Here is a 23,124-nt window from a genome sequence, read left to right as displayed (position 1 = left end):
TAAGTGTTTTATATTGTGTATGGTGCATTGCATGGGTTCGTTAGAGTCTATTGAGTGTAGTCAGATGATTGGTATGAGCTATTGGCATGAGTGGTTGAGTTGGGACACCTGTTTGTGAAATTTTGTGCAAAAGTAGTCAAAATGAATTTTGGTGTCCAACTTTTTATAGAAAATAAGTTTGAGTATGAAACTAGTGCCATTAGCTAGAGCTAGGAGGAAGCTCCATGTAGACACCAAAACCACCTCAGTCGGACGTCGGATGAAGATTTATAATGCATCAAAAGTTCGCTCCCGCTAATACTGTAAAATTCATGTAATGTACCACGACGCATGGCATAGAGAAGACAAGCCACAGTGCACATGACATAAGCTGCAGTACACATGTCATTTTCTATATAAAATCTGTTTTTTGAGTTTTAAAACTCATGATTTTGGGTCCCAATTAATTTTTAAACTTCCGCATTGCTTTTAAAACTCTGATTTGAGACTATTAAATAATGTTGAGATTCAAAATATTGAATTTAGGATTTTTTTCAAAAAGAATTAGAGAAATTTATTTTATGAAATTTTATAATTTGGTAATTCTTTGAGGGTTAAACCCTAAATTGTCATGATTTAGAGTTAAACGTAGTTTAGCAAGGGAGACCTTAGTTTCATCTCTTGGTTCTTACATTATCAATAAGGGCACTTTTGGAAAAAAAAAAAGGCAATGATTACACGTCAAAAAACTAAAAATGCCTTACATTTTTTAACATCCAACTTCTCAAAAAATGTCTTGCAATTTTAAACGGAGGGAGTATATTAATTGAAGTCCATAGATGCAAAAAATTATGGGAGAGCTACTCCCAAGTCAGTCTAATAATAATTATATAAACAAGAAGTATTAAATTTAAACATGATTTTTATCCAGTTAAAATATTTTATAAAATAAATTGTACTGCCCAAAATTATAGATAGAACAACTTGTAACGTGTATATAATATATATATATATATATATATAATTTATTATTTATATTCTTCAAGCTGTTGTTGAAGAAAGGAAGAACCTACCCGCCGCTATTACCATGATGACTTTTCTTCTACCACACGATGGGGAACAGTACAGATACCTTTTTTATTCATAAATAGACCACCTGACTATCATTTACACGCATTCATATGCTTCTCTGTGAGTTCAGTTTAATTCAACATTGAGAAGGCATAGCCAAGTCATGGTGTTGAACTTCAAAAAGGTTGATTCAATTATTCCATCACTTGTTACACAATGGCAGATTATCTCCATATTCTTCATCTGCACTTCTTTGCTATTTCTTCATCCTTCACAGCTGGTGGTGATGAAGCAAATGCTCTTCTAAAGTGGAAATCTACCCTTGAGATTCAAAGCCAAGCTACCTTGTCTTCTTGGAATGGAACAGATCCTTGCAAAAATTGGAAAGGAATTACATGTGATGAATCCATGTCTGCCTCCACCATAAATCTTACAAGGTTGGGAATACAAGGTATACTTCACAGTCTCAACTCCTCATCATTTACTAAACCTCGAGCTCTAGACATCAGTCAGAACAAGTTCTCAAGAATTATTCCTTGCCAAATCAGCAATTTGTCTAGTATTCATACGCTCAATATGAGTCATAATTTCTTGAGTGGTTCTATCCCTCGAGAAATAGGAGCGTTGACTACTCTGAATATGCTTTCTATTAGTTGGAATAATCTCACAGGGAAAATTCCAAACGAGATTGGAATGCTGAGTAATCTCGTAGTGCTTGCCTTGCAAAGAAACACTTTCTTAAATGTTAGAATCCCTCCTGCAACAGGAAAGTTAACCAAACTACAATATCTTTCCCTCTTTCAAAATAATTTCTCAGGTCCTATTCCTTTTGAATTTAGGAATCTCCATTCTCTCATTAGTTTGCAAATGTCAAATAATAACTTGCATGGTCCATTTCTATCATCTATAGGAAACGTGGTCAAATTAGAAGACCTCAAGCTTGGAAACAACACTCTTTCTTGGCCTATTCCAGCTGCCATAGGAAATCTAACGCGGCTCAAGGTCTTAAGTTTGAACATGAACAAACTGAATGGAACAATTCCAATAGAGATGAATAACCTTACTGACTGGAAAAATTTAGAGCTAACCAAGAATGAATTCACTGGCCATTCGCCACAACAGGTTTGCCTTAGTAGATCACTTGAACATTTCACTTCATGTGCAAACAAATTCACTAGCCCTATTCCAAACACCTTGAAGAATTGTTCTAGCCTTATCAGACTTAGACTAGATAACAACATATTGGTTGGAAATATAACAATTGATTTTGGTGTATACCCACATTTGAAATACATTGATTTGAGTGGCAATAAAATTTATGGCCACATTTCATCAAAGTGGGGAAAGTGTCATAATCTTACATCACTTAGGATTTCCAACAACAATCTGTCTGGTAGTATACCTCCAGAACTTGGAGAGGCAACCAATCTTGGGGAATTTAATGTCTCTTCAAATCAGTTGACAGGAGAAATTCCAAAAGAATTGGGAAAGATGATCTCATTGACTAGACTTTCTTTGAGAAACAATCAATTTTCAGGCAAGATTCCAACAGAAATAGAATCGCTAAATCAACTTGAACAATTGGAGTTGGCAGCAAATAAATTCATTGGCTCAATCCCCAAAAATCTTAGAGGATTTTATAGGTTATGGCTCTTAAATTTGAGCAAAAATAAATTTGGAGGAAGCATTCCCATTGAGTTTGGTCGGTTACACGCAATGTAAGAACTTGATCTTAGTGAGAATATGTTAAGGGGAATAATACTCAGAACACTTGGAGCACTGAAGATGCTACGAATTTTGAACATTTCGCATAATTACATCTTTAGAACCATTCTATCCAATTTAGATGACATGTCAAGCTTGACAATTGTTGATATATCATACAACCATTTAGTAGGACCTCTTCCAAACAATCTTGCCTTTCAAAGCATTACATTTGAGGCAGTAAGGAACAACATTGGTTTATGTGGTAATGTTACTCGGTTGGAGCATTGCAATAAAAGTATCAATAACCAGCATGGTCATATGAATCAAATACTGAAGCTATTGATGCTGTTACTATTATCTTTTACAGCTTTAGTACTAATAGCAGGTGGAGTGTCTTGTATTATGATTCAAAAGTCAAAGCAAACCAAAAGCCAAGATGGAGAAGCACTAAATCTACTTTTTTTCTCCATTTGGTTTTTTGATGGGAGAATTTCGCATGAAAAAGTTATTGAGTCAACAGAGGATTTTAATGACAAATATCTTATTGGTGTGGGAGCACAGGGAAGTGTTTACAAGGTTGAATTACTTGAAGGTCAATTTTTTTTGCTGTAAAGAAGCTTCATTCACATTGTAATACATATTCCTCTAATCTAAAAGAGTTTTCTAGTGAAATTCAAGCATTGACTGAAATCAAACATCGTAACATAGTGAGGTTACTTGGGTTTTTTTCAAATTCATGCCTATCATTCTTGATTTATGAGTTCTTTTAAGGTGGTAGCTTGGATAATATTTTACAAAATGATAAGCAAGCAACTACTCTAGATTGGGCCAAGAGGGTGAATGTTGTTAGAGGTGTGGTTAATGCATTATTCCATATGCATCATGGTCTTTCATGTCCTATAGTTCATCGTGATATATCAAGCAAGAACATTCTATTAGATTCAAAATATTGAGAAGCTCACATCACTGATTTTGGAATAGCCAAGTTTCTAAAGCTTGACTCGAACAACATAACCTCATTTGTTGGTGCTTTTAGCCCTGCAACTCCAGGCAAGGCCACTTTCTCTATAGCCAAGCAACTTTTTTTTATCATTCCATACTACGCCATTCTAATGCATGGTACAGAGAGTGCTTTAACAATGCAAGCAAATGAGAAATGTGATGTATATAGTTTTGAAGTTCTTGCATTGGAAATCTTAATTGGAAGACATTCAGGGGAGCTTATTTATTCTTTGAGAGAGATTTCAACAATGTATAATCTGCCACTTAAGGATGTGTTAGACCAACGACTTCGTCCACCCTCAAACTTGGTTGCTGAGGAAGTAATGTTGATTGTGAAAATAACTCTTGCTTGTTTGAATGAAAGTCCTCACTGTCGTCCAACCATGGAACGAGTATGTTTGGAACTTGAGGGGCCTAACCATTATTCTGTGAACCAATTTGGCAATATCACACTTGGACAACTCAAGATAGTTTAAACTTTAATTTTCTCCAATAATTACTTTCATAGTCGTATGTGCATTTACCATTGCATCTGTTTTCTTGTATATATAATCCAATGTCACATCTTTGTGATTTGTATTATAGACTGTTGTTAGTTTGATCTAGGAAAAAAGTGACATACTTATCGAATATTAGTCTTCCAATATCAGTAAATGTTTCTTATATTGTGCATATATATGCCCAACACTCTGGATTTGACAATAAACTTCTTGTGTTAATTTAAAAATATTAATACTCTTACTTTTTCTACAAAAATAACCAGTATATATACCTAACCACTTAATCACAGCATCAATTATTTTGGCTCTCATCAGCCTTGGTGTTATCAGCTAGGGAGGCACTGAGCTTTATCCTAATTTTGAACTTCTATTTGTTTTTAAATAAATTTGGCATTTTCCTCTTGAGGAACAGGATAATGGGTTCGGTCTCACGTTTTTCCATTTCTTTGCCTCAGTTCAAGACATATTTTTGAATGAAACTTAGATTCATTAATCAAAAGTTTACAACTAGTTAGAGTATACTAGACAAGTTCTTATTATCTCCTCCACCAACTTTCTTCCGGGGAAAAAAAAAAAGTAGGGGTTGATCAAAGGTATAATAGTATTCAACTCAATCTTTAATATTTGCAGCTAAAGAAGGGGGTACAAAAATTAGCTTCATGTACATAAAATGTAATGAAACATAACACTCTAAACAAAAGCATCATAGTTTGTTCAATAATGTCTTTAAAAGGATGATTCACTATGTCACATATTACAATAAGATTAATAGCTTCAACACATGCAATAAGCAAAAACAAGAATGCGACAAAAGTTTTTGTAGCACAAACGAAGACCATAAATAATACCAATCATCTATGTTATAGGTGAAGTAAGTGCCAATATTTGCATTAAAACCAATTATCCCCATTCTGCACTGTCTCGAATCACTCATCCACATTTGCCGCTACCATCTTTTTAAGAGCCATCAACATCCAAATCCATAGCATTAACCTCTGGTTTTACCCAAAGCTCTTGAAATAATCTTGTGTGCACTCTAAAAGCATAAGACTATTGCGAGAAATTTTGATATGTTTTTGCCTTATGTAAAGTTTCAAGGATAAAAGAGTAAATTGGATCATAAACTATAGATTCAGGAGTCTAGAACCTATTTGGCGTAATTTTTTTTAACCTTTGAAAAATATATAACCTGACTCTTACAGTTAATAAAAGTTAATTTTAATCATTGATTGACCAAAAGATGTTAAAAAATGACATAAAAAATATAAAAAAAGATCAATAAAATTTTCTTGATTCTCAATTTTTTTGTCTTTAATTTGTTTTTAATTTTTGGATCATTTACTATAATTTTTGAGGTTTTTATATATCATTTTCTGATCAATTAATAGTTAAAGTTAATTTTTGTTAATAATAAGGGTCAGATTGCATCAGTTTTAAAAGTTGAAGAAGAATATTGTATCAAAAATTAGTTTAAGATCCCATATATTCTTGAACCTACAATTTAAAGGGCTAGTTTTTCATTTAACCCAAGTTGCAATTCCAAATCCCATCCTCTACCTCGTTGTCCCAAAAAACTCTTTTACATCTTGAACATCATATCCAAGCAAACATATCCAAAGAAAACATCCCATGGAACCTGTTCAGTGAAATTTTTCAGAGTTACTTTTTTCCCCCCAAATTCCACTTGATTCGCTGCTCTCTCTTCAGACTTTTGAATTTGCCCCATGTATAGCTCTTATTTGACCAGCGAGCCCTACCACAAAAAAAAAAAAAAAATTGTTTGGTGGTAACTTTTAACAACAACCAAAAAAGTTGCCATTAAATGTTTACTTTTGGCGGTTACAATTATAAGTCACCACTAAAAGTTAATCTTTGGCTTGTTGCTAAAAGTTGCTATCAAAAGTAAATTTTTAGTAGTGACTTTTAAATGTTGCTACCAAATGCCCTTTTTTAGCGGTGACTATTAATTGCCGCCACTAAAAATTACTTGTAGTGACGACAGTTTGTTGCAGCCAAAAGTATTTTCATAAAAACATAATTATAAAATTAAAAATAATTTATACAATTACTTTTAACAAAGACAGTTCATTGCCATCAAAAGTATTTTCATAAAAAATAATTAAAAAATAAAAATAACTTATGTAATTACTTTTATCAGCAACAGTTTGTCACCGCTAAAAGTATTTTCATAAAAAAATTAGAAAATATTTTTGTAAAAATTAATTTACATAATTACTTTTAGCAACAAAATTTGTTGCCACTAAAGGTATTTATATATAGAATAAGAAATAAATTATATATAAGATCAGTAATGATTACTTTTAAAAATAATGAGCTTGTTAAGCTAGTATTTTAATAATGACTTATTTTAATAATTACATTCAAAAAAATTTTTTATGGATTATTTTTTAGTAATGATCTTATTAAGCTAGTATACATAATCAAGCTAAGTTATATATAAATTATAAATGAAATTTTTTATAATTTTTTATGAATGATTTCAAAAAATTTCTTTAAATTGTAATCGAGTTAAGTTATACATAAATACTTACTTACTTACATATACATAAATAGAATTGGAATGTTAAAGTTGTATATATGTTGTAAGATATAAATGGCATTGCAGACTATTTAATACATTGTACACTTGATGCTCAGCTTGGTATATACATGGTATCTACTCTGTTTGTTGTGCTCTACTTTTCACTACTACAGAATTATTTAAATAAGACTCTCCATATTTGATGATTATTTAAAATAAGAAACAAATAAAATAGGTGAAGAATCGTCAAGTAAAGTTAGCTATAATATACGTTGCACTGTTACTTGATTGTTAAAAATCATCAAGTATTAACAAAAATAAGCATCAAGTATGTTGGTATTTTGTGATAGTGTTTCCTCATCTGGTTCTTATTCTTCAAATTATTCAAATTTTTTAATTTGTTAATGTTAAATTTGTTGGGATTAATATTGGATGATAATTGTAAACTTGATTGTTTATTTATGTTAATATTTGAATTATGGATCAAATTTTGTTTGCTGTGCTCTACTTTTCACTACTACAGAATTATTTAAATAAGACTCTCCATATTTGATGATTATTTAAAATAAGAAACAAATAAAATAGGTGAAGAATCGTCAAGTAAAGTTAGCTATAATATACGTTGCACTATTACTTGATTGTTAAAAATCATCAAGTATTAACAAAAATAAGCATCAAGTATGTTGGTATTTTGTGATAGTGTTTCCTCATCTGGTTCTTATTCTTCAAATTATTCAAATTTTTTAATTTGTTAATGTTAAATTTGTTGGGATTAATATTGGATGAGAATTGTAAACTTGATTGTTTATTTATGTTAATATTTGAATTATGGATCAAATTTTGTATAAAGTTATTATGGATTATTTATTTTAAATTGTAAAGTTATTAGAAAGCATTCCCTATTATCTTAAGATTAACTCTGTTAAAGAGACTTTAATGAAAGTCTAAATTAATTTAGATCAAGTCAAGACAAGATTCTTTTTATTTTGATTATGAAATATCCACCTTGATTTTTAATTTAGATTTTTTGTTTAACATATGATTTTAGCTTTTTTCATGCTTCCATACATTCTAGAACTTTGATTTAGTCTTATTTTAAATAATATTTTTATTTACTGGTAAAAACTTGGGATCTCATTGGCAAAGAAGTTTAACTATCAAAGAATTTTAATTAACCGGTTACTTTGAGTTTTAAATTCGTTGATGAACTCAGCTTTTACATTTATCGTCTGTAAAATCCTATGATACTTAAACTTCTTTTCAAATAGAATTTCAAGTTTTCACCATTAAATAAAAAAATATTATTCAACATAAGACTAAATTAAAGTTATAGTGTACAAAAGTGAGAGATACCAATCATTTGGAAAAAATATTACAAAAAAAGGGCAAAAAAGTCATCTCACAAAATTATGAGTTGTTTACTGCAGTGAACCACGCTAAGGCTAATTTGATTTGTATAATAATTTACATTCTATACATAAATGGTAGAAGTAATTTATTCAAAATTTTAAAGTTTAAAGTTTAGAACATTACTTGCGTAATAGTTTAAAACATGTGATGCTAATTAACTGAGGCCCATGTGAATAGTAACAGCATTAGAAAACAATAACAGTAAGGTTTACTTTGCTACTAATTTAAAAGTTTAGAATTTATTTTGTATATTTTAAGAGTTTAGGATCCATGGCACTTTTCGAATAAGAGTTCAAAGTATATTTTGCTCATTAATCCATTAATTTTTGAGAAAAATATGAAATAAAGTAAAAGATATATATCTAATGTAAACTAGTATAATACATAGTTATAAATAAATTTTATACTTAATTATTTTTGTTTAAAAAAATAAAAATAAAATTTAAAAATTGGTTGAAATATTTATAAAAAATATTTAATATTTAAAAATTATTTCATTTTAAGTTTATTTTCTTGGCAAAAATAATATTTGCTACAGAAAAAATAATATCGTATTAAAAATATAATACACACACACACTCTCTCTCTCACCCATATAAATTATTTTATCATATTAATAAATGAAAATAAAATATAATATATATGTATATATTTCTAATAATATATTATTTGATATATTTAAATGTAATTAAATAATATATATTTAATTTCGTATATAATAATTGTAAGTGCCTTTTACTTCAACTGGCAAAAAAAGACTTAAGGCTTGGAAGGTGAAGGTCATAGGCTTAAATCTTGACTTGAGCATATTTCACAACGAATATATAGCATAGTACGTGGTAGTGATATGGTGTGGCTTCACACAAATTGTCAGGTGACGTGGCATGTGTTGTGGCATGAAGAGATGCACATATGACAGATGATGTGGCATAAGGTGTCAGTTGATGTAACATGAGATAATTCTTTTATTTTTCAGTTGTGACTTTTCACCACCAAAAGTCTGATCACTAATAATGTTTGGCCATTAGTGATCAGACTTTTAGTAGTGATTCATTGGCGATGAAAAGCTGCCGTTAAAAACTTTTAGCGGTTCCAAATTATTGCCAAAAGTCTTTTTTTTTGTTTTGGTGGAACGCCATCGATCTTCAGCATGTGGGTAGTCTGTTAACAAATGCATAGCAATCTTCTTTCCCTCTGCACATTAGAGGGCATATATCTAACGTCAACATTCCTCTTCTAAGTCGAAGTTATGCTGTGTTTGCAACCTATTTTTTAGTAGAATAACAAAAAAAGAACTTATTTATCTTTGGTCCTGCCCATTTCCATATTGTCTCTTGCTCCTCACAGGAACTAGTACCTGTAAGAAAAGAATAAGTAGAATGAACACTAAAAATTCTATCATTACAAGGGAGCCAAATAAATTTATCGACAGTGGCATGGTACCGTCCTAGCAAGTGGCATGGTAGTAGGGTAACAAGTGATGTGACAATGATGTGCTGCAAGGGCACAGTAGGATTTGTTGGTTGATATTAACAGCCAATACTTAGGTCATTAGGTGCATAGGTTATGACAAATAATAAAGCATCAGTAAAATATCGTTTTCATGGATATTTATTTTAAAAAATGTGATCAAATGAAAGATTTCACTATTTTAATTCAGTTAAGCAAAAACACAATAAGCTGGAAAAAGTTGAGTTTGAAAATTGTATTAAAACTAGGGAACTAAGAAAAGCAATTGTGATCACTTCCACAAGCATATGAGATCGATATAATAATAAGTCTCAAAGTATTTCAAAAGTTGAACCCAAAGAAAAGTAGTTAATTCTGTTATTTATATAAAAAATAAATAATAGTTTTGAAAAGAGATTTAATATTTAATTAAATGAAGCAGTCAAAAGTAACAATAAAAGCAATGAACCAACCAATTAGAAAAATCCTAGAGATCAAGATTTACCTACTAGGATAGTTTATTCAAATTTAGTTAATTATCTTCCCTTAATTGTAGTGCCAACTGTTATTAAGGTATCCTAATTACTTCTCAGTATATTAGAGTGTATTTATTTAAGGTTAAATTAGCTCTTTCTAATCATATTAAGCTCCTAAATAAACCATGCTATGATCTAAGATATCACAAATCCTAAATTATCTTAAATTTAGTTATATGTGTTTATCTCTCTAAGTCTAGGCTAACTTTTCATCTCTTAGTTCTTCAAGAAGCCCACGAACAGATTATATGCTGACCACATATATAATAAGGTAAGAAAAACGAGAGAGATAAATATTAATAAACAAAAATTCTCATAGATGACTACACAAATTTATGTTCAAAGGGAAAATAAAATAGCCAAATAAAAAAGAAAAATCAGCTATCCCCCACCTTGAATGGGAGTTTAGAAACAACTCATAGAGTTTAATCTAAAAATTTCAAATAAAAACATAAATATAATTTGAAGAAGAAAAGAAGAGAGAAAGCTCCCAACCTAAAAGAACTCCTCCAAACTCTATAATATACCTGCTAGCCTTATGATATTAGATGATTTGAGAGGCTTTTGGCAGGTTTATCTATAATTAATTTTCTCTTTTTGGCTTAGAATCCGGATAGACCATGCTTAATCTTATCTGATTTGGTGATATTTTGCATTTCTAGGCCTTAGTCCGCACGTGGTTGAACCCAGTTATAATTAACTTGTTCGTGCGCAGTCGAAAGTCGAAGCTCCATGTCTGTTTGGGTCTCTGCGTGTGGTCGAATATCAAAACTTGGCAACGTCCACGAGGGGTGAATATTTGTACTCTGTTGTCCTCGGCCATTCGTGGCAGAGATGCTCAAAGATCAACGTGGTATATTACGTCTGAATGGAGATGTCTGGTGATGACCTTGTCTGAGCATGGAAACTGCTCTTAGGCCTGACTACTGGGCTTTGATCCGATACTCCATATTTTTGGCCTTTTATATGTTATTTTCACTCATTTTTTCTGTAAATATTTCAAAATCTGCAAATAAGATATTTCATCTAATTTCATCTTCAATTCACACATTAATTAGCCAATGTAAGAACATAAATTATATATAAATTTAGATACAACACCCACTTATCAAATTGATTCTCAGACTTTAGATTAAAAGGGGACTTAGGATTGTTTATTTTCCTAAACATTCAATAACACTAAAATTATCTCCTCTTATAAATGTTCTTATAATGAAAATAAGTGCTAATTTAAAGTTCTAAAAATACTTGAACAGGCTTTCTCAAGTTATAAATAAGTATTTAGTTAAATTAATTTTTCAATCTCTTATGATAATTTTAAGTTTCAACTATAATGTGGCCATACAAGGTTAGTAAGTATATATTTATCTTACTAACAAAACTATCCATTCAACATGCAAACTTCAAGTTCTTGCAATATTTTACTCAAGTTCTATATTCAAGCTAGCCCTCTCAACCATCACTTAAATGAACAAATCAACCAAATAGCTGCCAATTACTTTGAAGCATTAAGAGAAAAGTGAAAAAAAAAAAACATATATATCATTAATAAAAAAAAGGAAAAAATTAGTGTTAATCCATATAAGAGTTCAAAATAATCTTGGAATAAAGAGTTTAGCTCCTCATAATTATCAAAAAGTTACAAATACACAAAATATTCACAGTCATATTAGATTATAATGAAAAAAATAAAACTAAAGAAATTGAGGTTCAAATGTTTTCAAAACTTCAACTTTTGCTAGCACAACCATACTCTCAAAGTATCTTCGAGTGTGTAGAATGTATTATGGGTTGTTCGAGCAAGATGCATATATGTATTCCATTGAATCATTTTTAGGTAAACAAAACATAATGTTTTGCTAATAACAGCAAAAGTCACAAATAAATTCACATTTTTTGTTATGATTTTGGCTAAAAGCCTTTCAAAAACATCATCAAGGGTCCAAAAATATTTTCAACCAAAACCTTAAACCAAAATAATGCAAAGTGTCAAATTAAAGTCAAGTATGTATGCAAACTCAAAACAAGATACATATTTTTCTAATTTGAGTAATCAAAATATATATTATTATGCTAAAATATATTATAAATTGAGGAAAATGTAATGAAATAACATGAAATTCTAGAGGTTAATAACAAATTAGCAAGGGAATGTAAATAAGTAGGAAATAATGAGACATGATTAGTGACAAAATAGCAAGGGACAATATGCCTCTCTAATTAGTGAGGGAATAACCTACCGTTGCTAAATTTAGTGTCTTGATATTTAGTAGCAAAATTAGATAAGGATTCAATCTAGCAAGGGATTTGGCCACGCTAAATTGGTTTTTTCTAGTAATAATCCTCTCTTCTCTCAACTCTTGAAACAGGAGTACGAACAATTTTATGAATATAACATGGGCAAGCAACAAAGTCAAGCTAGATGTCAATGGACCGATCTAAGATTGAATGGGGAAGTGTGGCAGTGTCATTAGGGACAGCAAGGCATATTGGGTAGTGGCACTCATTGAAATGATTGGCATTATACATAGATTGCATCTATGTTGGAATAAAGGCTTTTGCAGGGTCAAGGTTTTCATTGATTGTACAGAAGCTATCAATCTCATCTTTCGACAAGAGCAACTTGGACCAACACTCCTTCACAAATATCATGGACAGGCTAGGGTGCTCTGGCAAAGAGATTGGCATGTTACAATTAATTTTTTTTTTAGAGAAATTAATTTTTGTGCTCATTATTTAACTAGGAATGATTAATTTACCTTATCTAGGAAATTGGTATATTTTTTATCACCCCACTTTTATTGTATTGAGGTGGTGGATGAAGAGAGACTTACCTCCTTTGTTTCTAACTAGGTTGTAACTTGTTTACTTTGTTTATCACTTGTAATTAAAAAAAAAAATCAGCTACCACTTCGTTAACATTAAAAGTATTTTTTAGTATCATCATTTGAGCTAGAGGTTTATCCCTAGCAAACCATATATCCATCCAAAATTTTGTACTCCAACCATCCTCAACTCTTCTACCAATGTAACTTTGCCACTTGCCTCTTCTCTTTTCTCTAATATCTCCTTTAATTTGGTGTCCAATTGATGTATATTGTAATCATTGATTCCAAGTCAACCTACACATGAAATGATAAAATCACTTGAAAATGTATTTTATAGAATTTAAAATAATATTAAAAAAATTTATGAAATAAATACCAGAAATTCCCTAAAAAATATTTTTGCCCTTTAATGACAAATATTAATCAAATAAATCCAATTAAACCAAAACAAGTACTAACCATGACTTATCAGTCACTTACAACCCAACTTTTGCCTTAACTCTTTCTTTTAATGTTTGGAATTAACACATCACCACATTTGTAATTTAATTTATTTTAAATACTTTTACCTACATATAAAGAATTCTAAGTGTGTAGGACTTCCCAACAAAGTTTGTGAAAACAAAGGCCATGTTATGCGTAGCAAGATCTTTTAACTCCAAGCCATTCAGTCGCTATCACCATACACGTTATTTTTAATCATTCTATTATACAGCAATTTTAATCCACTTCACCATTCTTTGTCAAGCCCGATCAACCTCCAACTCATCAAAATTAACCGTGTTATGACTGTTTGTATATTTAGGGATAGATTCCTAGAACAAGTGGCAGAGCTAGGACCTAGAGTCAGATGGATACAAGATAATTTAATAAAAAAAACTAATATTTTTTAAAAATAATAATTATGCTAGGAATAAAATTATAATAAGATAAATAGATTGATCATTTTTTTATTTTAAAATATTATATTGAATAGATTGAAGTCTTTTATTGTAAATATGCTCTTCATCTCTTATATAAATAACTAGAATATTATATATAATAAGTTTTTGGGCCCAAATATTTTTTAATTAGTTAATAGTTCAAAGAGTGTAAAGATACAAAATTTATATACTTTATAATTTTTCCCAAAGTGTCTAATGTGGCTCCACCATTGGTCACAACCTGTGACAGATTAAAATACAAGGACCCAATTCAAAGAAAATAAACTACAGAGATTTGATACAAAATTGAGACAAACTATAAAGAATTGTCAATTAATTTTTTTAAAAAAAAAATTAAACTACATGTTTGTTAACTTCAAATAAACATGAAAGCGTGTTGAATTATAAAAGATATGTCTTTTAATAAATTAGAAAAATGAATATTTGCGCCAAAAATAATTAGAAAAGGTGGGTCTATTAATTTGAAATTAAACAAGTTTGGAAAATTGAACTGGCATGTCTACTGGACGTGCGAGATCATTTAAGATGTCATCTGTTCATTGTCGATAAATTTTCTCAGTTCACAAGTGCATGTTGAGGATTTTTTATACCAAAAGACTTTAATTTGTTATATTATAGAAAAGAATTCTTTGTATTTTGTAATCCCCTCCATGTGCAGGCAATCACTCTTTAAAGGGATTAATGCCTCAAAAGTCAAAACCAATTCTCTGATTTTGCGATATGGCGATATGAATTTTTTCTAACCTTAAAAACATCGTTTTGATCCCCCCATAGACGAGGCATCTGACATTTTAACAAATATAAAATATTAATATTTAACTTGTTAGAATCTAGCGATGAAAAGGCCGTATATGATCCTAGATCATTAAGACAGGCTGTGTTCCTGTACTTGTACATATGAGCTAATTCATATGCACATTAAATAAAAACAAATATAGATTAAAAAATGACTTTTTCGTGTGTATACTTTAAAAATTAAGTAAAAATAATAAATTAGTTTAAGTAATGATGAATATATTTAAATCTTATCAATTCTGGATCATCCTCCTCAAGACTTGAGAAAGCTCTTACAAGACGACGTTCTTGGCGTGGGACAGATGCGTCTTTGTAATAGTTGGATCCTTCCTTGTTTAAATGGTGGGAAAAATCTTATCTAATAAAATTAAATATTATACAAAAATATTTCACTGTTTTTAATTAAATGTATGCCCTGTGCTCTTTCCCACGATGTGTTTTCATAATTCATAGCCAACACTACCTTACGATCTGGTTTAAGATATAAAAATTTCATATATGCAACAAATAATCAATGACGCTTTGCATAAACTTCTTTTAAAAAATTTAATCATTTGATCTTATATTTTTTATCCGACTGTAACTTAATCTTTAAATTTTAATTTATGACAATTTAATCCCTATAATTTAGATATGTTGCAACTCAATCTCTAGTTTTTGTAATTTAAAATGTTAGTCCATAAATTTTAAGGAATAATTTTATTCTTTTAAATATAAAGATCAATATCTTAAATGGTTAAAAGTTAAAACTATGAACACTAAACAGCAATGAATAAATTTAAAGATTGAATTTATTTGAGTCAAAATCATAGGATGACAAATGATTAATTTTTTTCACACTTTTTTGGAGTGCTAACTTATAAAATATCATTGAACACAGGATATATTTTCCTGATCATTATTATTATTATTATTTGATAATCAAGCATCACCCGTACAAGAGTTCAGAACATGAGGATCTTTCTTAGGACTTGCTTTTCACTACATTGAACACACATGTAAATAGAAAATATATATTTAACAACATATAGAGAACCATAAATGCGCAGATAGCGGCTTTTATTTATTTGTCTATCCAAGAGTGATCATGCTTCGAAGACTTTGTGAATCCTCGCCACGCAGTTATCAATGGGCCTTGTATGAGGAAGATACATCACAGGACTCTTAGGATTCAAACGTTCAAGCCTGGCAACACAGCCGAGACATTAATTAATTACATCAAAAATTGATAATGTATGCCTTTTGTTAGAATTGACGAGTTAATGGGTGTGTACGTACTTGTAGTTGAGAAGGAAATGATGAAGAAATACAATAATCTCCAGCTTTGCAAGCTCATTTCCTGGACATAGTCTGCTTCCTGCTCCAAACGGCATAAACTCTGTAGCTTTCGGGACAAAATTCTGTAATACACAAATAAAATGAACGGTTAAAAGATATTGTTACAAGTGAATGTTAATAGAAATATTTAACTTTAGAATGTGAAAATATGTATATATGCAACTCACATCCCATCTGGAAGGATTGAATTCCATGGGATTTGGATATATCTTAGGATCATAGTGAATAGTCCTGAACCAAGCAAGAGCTCTCCATCCTTTTGGAACAAGGTAGCCTGCATAGTTTCAAATTAGTCAGTCTATCCAAAAGCAAAAGAATTTCATGCCTTTTGAGACATGAGAATTAGTTGATTAAAGTCATATGGGTTGGAAACCAAACCATTGATATTCACATCTGATTTTGCCTGCCTGAAGACAGTCAATGAGAAAGTTACCAAACGCATGGTCTCATCAATAACCTACATGTGCAATCAAGGGAAACAAGCATAGCACATTATATTGAAAAATGATATAGCATATGATGATTTTAGTCTAATCTAAGGTTTATAGAATAGTTTGCAATTACAGAACATACAAAAGTGTGTGTGTTGGATTGATAGATACCTTAGAAAGATATTCCATTTGTCGAATTTCCTTTAGTGTCAACCCAGTCTGTGTTGGAGGCCTTCTTCTGATGATTTCTTCTTGCTCAGCCTGCACAAATAATCGACGTATACATTAGCACAAGTTAAAACTTAGGATTCAATTGGAACATAATTTGAAAATAGCATAGTATTGAACTCAAATTCTCCAAAATTAAACTTTATAATATTTTGGAATTAGAAGGGCAAATTCATGGTACCTTAGCCTTTTGGAAACATTCTGGGTGTTGCTGCAAGTAAACTGTTGCCCACATGGTAGTATGACCTGAAGACTCATGACCAGCATTCAAATACATTAACATCGTATCAATGACTTGTTCATCATCCAATTTGTTTCCGTTTTCATCTTCTGCATTCATAAGACCATCGATCATGTCCCTGGATTTTCTATAATGAACATTTTCCTTCTTTTCCTTTCGTCGTTGATCAACAACACTCTGAAATACTGACACTAGTTTCTTCCTAGCCTGCAAAACAGACCAAATCACACATGATTTAAAGAAAATGTTATATTAAACATATAGAGTGCAACTGTACATACTTACCTTGAGGGCCTTATGATATGCAAATCCAGGAAGATTAATTTGCATAGCTCGAACCCCAAGATTTAGGGCTGTGTACTCATTTTCCAGATTATGCATCACGGTGTCTCCCTCAGAGCCTAAGAAAATATGCATGATGATGCGAAAGGTGAATCTTCGCAGCTCAGTGAGAAACTCAATCTCTCCCATCTTACTCCATTTCTCCAAAGAAGTTATGGCAATGTCTTCAATTTTGGTCAAGTAAAAGGACAAGGCGTCCATGCCATTGATGGAAGCAGAAGTCAGACGCCTTAGACGTTTGTGTTCTTCATAAGGGATTGAAATGAATGATTTCTTTCCCATGAGTTCCACTGTGGAAGCAGGCCAACCAGGCTCAAATTTTTCATCATCCATTAAAACTTTCTTACATCCTTCAGGAGTTGTCACAATGACGCTTGGAAATCCAAACAGTAACGCTTTGTATATTCCAGTGTTGCCGTATCTGCATTATTAAGTTCCAATAATCAGATCAGAAATCATGTTTGTGAAAAGAATAGACAGAGAGAGGTTTTTGACGTATGTATATATACTAACTTGTTGACAATGGAGCCAACATAGGAATCAGGACGACCAGACTTGAAGGCCAAGAGAAAAGACCACATATTGCCAATGATGGGGAGTCCCATATCTCCTGGAGGTAGATTATACTGCTTATCGCCTAATGGACGTTCATGGATCCACCAATTCACATTCTTAAGAAGCCATCTCAGCAACATGAGACCACCAAATATTGCTATAGCCAACATCAAAGGACCCATTTCAATGGCTATTTTGTAGAACTACTGTTAGAAGATCAGTAGTTATTGAGAACTGTGGTGGGTCTCTCTTGTTTGTGTTCTCCCTCTATTTATATTAGTCTCCGGCAAACTAATTGGTTCTTGTTTTGGCAATTTATAATCTTATCTTCTATTTTTAAAATTTGTACTTTCTTTGGATTTAGAAGATACATTGTCATTCTTTTCTCGTAATTCATCATGACTTTGACTACATTGTCCTTATATTAGTTAACCAGGCACCGTTTTCTGGCATTCAATTCATTCAATTGTACAAAGGTTGATAAATGAGACGATGCATTTCATTATTCATAGTCTTTTATCCAATGAATTGAATAACTTTAAAGTTGTTCATGTGCATTGATGAATAAGACACATTAAATGCGTGTTCATTCGTTTAAACAATGAAAGTGGTTCATGTATATACATTTATGAGCATTATTTAAATGCTCGTATCATCCAATTACAACAGTTGAATCAGTTAATGCACCTCGCAGTATACAGTGAATAGATTTAATGTATAGGAAAGAATCATTTTATTCCTGTTTATAAGTCATATAATTAAATTTTCTTCACAAATTTTTCTTTTTACCCTTCATTGAATGTTAGAAAGAAAAAATAATTATTAATATACATATATATATATTTAATGGGAGTAAAATTTAAAACTTATTAAATTTTTAGAGATAGTTAATGAATTTTAAGATTTTTCTTATTCCTATAAAACATGTTTAAAAATAACTTATAAATAGAACAAGAGAAATAAGTAACTTTCATATGTCAGATTGAGATTAATATTTTATAAGCTTAGAAAATATTTGAAAGCCGAAAAAATGTTAGAGAATTTATTACTATTACTAATTATTAATCAAAGTATTCACAAAGATTCATTGAATCCTATGAGATTCTTGCCATAACACTTTGTAAGGCTTGCCTTGACAATCCGTTAGAAGCCCACTAAAAGTTGGTTAAAATAATATTTTTATATTTTATATGAATAATATAAATTGTTTTAGTGTTATTCATAGTTATTAAAATTTAGGAAACTTAAAATATTTTATAATTTTAATTGGACTTATTTACAATTTTATAAATGACTATAGTTTAAATTTAAACTATATATATTTGAATGATTTTATTTGTTCATTATCTATGATGCATAAATACAAAAATGGATCAGGTGCGATGAAACGTGATCTCATACATTGGATGGGGCAAATTTTAAATTTTTAGGGTGAATGCAAGAAGTATTTATTTGACATTATCTTTGTTATGACATTTCTATAACCACATCACAGGTATAAAACAGAAGCGATCGATTCAATCATTAATAACTTTACCTCACAATAAAATAAATTTCTGATTTTTTACGTATTTAAATGAAAAAAATTTAAATTTATATTACATTCTCTTTCATAGTTAATAACTTTAAATATAGATAATATAAAAAAAATTAATTAATATTCTATCTGGTGGCTTGTAATAAAAATCGCTCATTTCTTCTAGAAGCTAGATATTTTGTAATAAAGACTGGTTACAAATAATATTCAAAACCTTAATTAACGCAAGGAAAAATAAATAAATAAAAAAAGGCTTGAGTTCACCCATGAGAGTTGTGTCTAGCAAAAAGGTTTAGTCCCACATAACATGGCAAACTAATATTTAAATTCTTGTCAAAAATGTGCTCATATTTAATATTTGACTTTGCCTCTAATATAATTATTGTCTCCAATAGGAGGATATTTGTGAGTAATAAAAAAATTTAAGTTCTTGCTTTTTTTTTTTTTGTTCCTTTGCTAGAATATAAGACTTGAGTTCTGAACAAATAATTTAAAAGTAGGGAGATATTGATACCAAACAACTAATGCTATTAAAAAAGAAAGAATTACATTCAAAAAATACTCAGGTGAATTATCACAGACAAGAATTAATAACAAGTCCTATTTAAAAAAAATAAATCAAAGTTTTTATTTTAATAACAATCTATTCTGTATTAATCCTTATCTATGAGTAATTTATTTGAGTGATCTTTAGAAGTAATTCACCCTAAAAATAAATAAATAGGTAAAAATTGAGTTTTCTATAACTTTTTTTATTATTGGATAGTGTGATCCCCTCCAACACGAAACCACCAAAAAAAAAACACACATTGAACATTAAAGGAGGTTATTTGGATGAAGATGTTTGCTACATAGTTTTTGTAGTGTTCCTAACAATCCAGTGCCAATGGATCTCTATACTTTGATAATATCATTAACCAATTGAGCATTGACAAAGCCTCACTGGCGCAATAGGAACATGATAGTCAACAATAGGCCACTCAGTACCCAATCAAAAGAACATTTTTGGTTGAATTATAATTAAACGTCTTTGACTTGAAATCCAGACTAGAAGTAATACTTGCGTTCGTCATCTATTTGCCAACCTATAGCATGATGCCTTGCCCCTTAAAGGCACGTGTCGTTGACAAAATGTTTATAGTGGATGGGTATCAATGGACGCCTTCCCATTGAGCCATGAGTGAAATCTTTTGCATACAATTTAAATATGCAACTTTCTATTGTATTCTCTTTAATTCTATTTATAAGATGGAGAGAAAATTTTTTTAATTTTATTTATAAGTCACATTATTAAATTTTTATCATAAATTTTCATTGTTATCCTCTGTTAAATGTTGGAGAGAAAAAATATATTATTAAAGTATGTATATTTAATAGATATAAAGTTGAAAACTTATTAAATTTTAAGATAGAATTAATAAATTTTAAAGTTTTTCTTAATACTAATAAAATATATTAAAATTAATTTATAAATAAAATAAGAGAAGTAAGTGGTAGGGTGGCATTGCGGCCAAATTAACCAAAAATTCAATTACATTCACTTAGGTCCCTCCCTCCTATATTGGGCTAGTTTATGTTGCCTACGAGAAGGTACAAGTAAGTCTTTGTGTGTTCGTGGTTATGTACACAGGTAGAGATTTACTGAAGAGCAAGTTTGTGAATTGCTTGAGTAGGATTGGTTTTGTCCCCAGTGAACTTTAAGCAAGTCCGTGAACCATTTTTGAACATTGATAATAGATTATTAGATCATGCTTCTTATTTGGACATTTTTAAACTAAAAATAATGCACAATTAAAAGTTTAAGATACTAAGCACCTGTTTGGTTTATATTTTCGTTTTTTATTTTTAAAATTTATTTTGCAATATAATTTTTAAAACTGTTTTTCAAACCAAAGTAAAAAAAAATCTATTTGGTTGTGTTAATTAAAAATAAGTTTTATAATTAAAAATTGATCGATGGTGATAATCACTAGTGATTAATAGTGGTGGCTTATAATAGTAATGAATCAAGGTTATTGCAGTTTTTATTAATCAAATATAATGTATTTTAAAAACAAAAAAAAAATATAATGAAAACAACTTTAGCATATTTCAATTTTTTTTTTAAATGAGGATGGTGTACATATAAATTTTAAATAAATAGATAAGAGATACAGATGCCATCATCATAAATATTAGCCGATAAGGATGAAGAAAATTAACAGCAACAATTTATCTTGGTTTAGCTAATCACTTGTCTACATCCAATTCTCAAGTTTTATCGGGTCACTTGATATTTTTCACTATCTCCTCCAAAATTGATTCGAGATCTTGGAAGCCTTGGCACAAATAAGACTATAAGTTTGTATTACTCTTCTTTACAAAGGTAATTAGGAATGAATAGAGGATGTTCACTCTAATGATCAATCATAATAAATTTCTCTCAAAAGAATGAATATGTAATCAATAAAATTTGTAATAAAATAAACAAATACAACAAATAGTAGATGAAAATTGAATGCTTAAGCTTGTCCATTGTAATTCTCTATCTTTATCTTCATAAATGAGTCAATTTATATTGGTTTGGTGTGAACTATCCATTAGACTCATAAATTTATCGGTTACATCTTGATCTTTGTTGGTTTGCTTTATCCAATTTTAACCAATGCTAAAAGTTGAGATTTACCCATAAAAGATGGATGGAACAGGTTTTTCCGATAAGGTTATGCGTTTTAGTCTAAAAGCAAAATATGCATTTAATATTCTGATATTGTTACCATTGAGATAATTTCGAAAGGTAATAGAGTTTCGAAATTCATAGGTAAGAAAGAATATTAGTTTATTTTTGAAACACAGAGTTACTTCCGAAATAAATACAATTATCGTGATTTAGAGAACAAGGAATAAATAATTAAAGCCCAAAAATCACGAATTTAAGAGACGAGGAATATTGAACCCATGATAAGAGAAATAAAACCAGAGAATTTGGAGTAAGTTTGTTCAGAAGTAACAAAGAGAAATTACCCAGGTCTGTTTCGAAGAGCACGAGTTCAGATTTTGATAAAGAAAGTATAATTTTAAAATTTAAAGAAATATTTGAAATTATCAATGTTTAAGAATTGGAAAGCTCAAGAAATGGCTTTGTATCGAAAGAATTATAACATAGAAAATAGAATTTCAAAATACGAAGTGACTATCGAAACTCCAGACATAGAAGGGAAATAAACGTGAATCAGAGAATTTCAAAACAAGGAGCCACCATCAAAAACAAGAAAGTGAGTGCTTAGAGGCTTTCGAAATACAGAACAATATTCGAAGGACAAGAATTTTTTTTTAAAAGAAAAAAAAGACAAGATTTTGTTTTTTTAAAAAAAGACAAGATTATTTTTTAAATGCAGGAATAACTTTGAATTTTGAAATTCTGAAATTACTTTGGAAATTCATAGAGCATATCGAAATTTCTTATCAATAACGCCGGAGATTTTCAAAAGCTCACGGAAAAATTCAAAACTCAAAGGATGAATATATCATGCTCAGGTTTTGAAATCATACAGATAATTTCAAAAGAGATAAGGATTTAAAGAAAGATAAAACAACTTGGAAGATTATGAAAGCAAAAGACAAAAGCAGAAGAAAGCAAGAATTTCAAAATTTAAGACACTACAAAAATTTTAGGAATATTTGAAAAAACAACGAAAATGATCAAATTA

At 30.1% G+C, this 23,124-nt stretch overlaps 2 protein-coding genes across 2 annotated transcripts; one reads left to right on the top strand and one right to left on the bottom strand.

Moving 5' to 3' along the window:
• Positions 1-1,266: 1,266 nt before the first annotated feature.
• Positions 1,267-4,235, top strand: LOC129289161 (MDIS1-interacting receptor like kinase 2-like). The gene is made up of 4 exons (XM_054925968.1): positions 1,267-2,768; positions 2,877-3,019; positions 3,125-3,349; positions 3,739-4,235. Exons 1-4 carry the CDS (start codon positions 1,267-1,269, stop codon positions 4,233-4,235), a joined length of 2,367 nt encoding a protein of 788 aa, XP_054781943.1.
• An 11,580-nt stretch (positions 4,236-15,815) lies between these two features.
• On the bottom strand, positions 15,816-20,252 carry LOC129288428 (ent-kaurenoic acid oxidase 2-like). Its single transcript, XM_054924990.1, has 9 exons — positions 20,225-20,252; positions 17,857-18,055; positions 17,287-17,764; positions 16,942-17,208; positions 16,704-16,793; positions 16,480-16,558; positions 16,269-16,375; positions 16,042-16,163; positions 15,816-15,948 (listed from the first exon to the last, which is right to left on the bottom strand). The coding sequence occupies exons 1-9, from the start codon at positions 20,250-20,252 to the stop codon at positions 15,849-15,851; spliced, it is 1,470 nt and encodes a 489-aa protein (XP_054780965.1). The 3' UTR covers positions 15,816-15,848.
• Positions 20,253-23,124: the final 2,872 nt, after the last annotated feature.

Source organism: Prosopis cineraria, unplaced genomic scaffold, assembly GCF_029017545.1.
Source record: "Prosopis cineraria cultivar Desert tree isolate PC_DT_omini unplaced genomic scaffold, ASM2901754v1 PC12, whole genome shotgun sequence".
In the NCBI taxonomy this organism is placed as follows: Eukaryota; Viridiplantae; Streptophyta; class Magnoliopsida; order Fabales; family Fabaceae; genus Prosopis; species Prosopis cineraria.
This window is presented reverse-complemented; position numbering and strand designations above follow the sequence as displayed.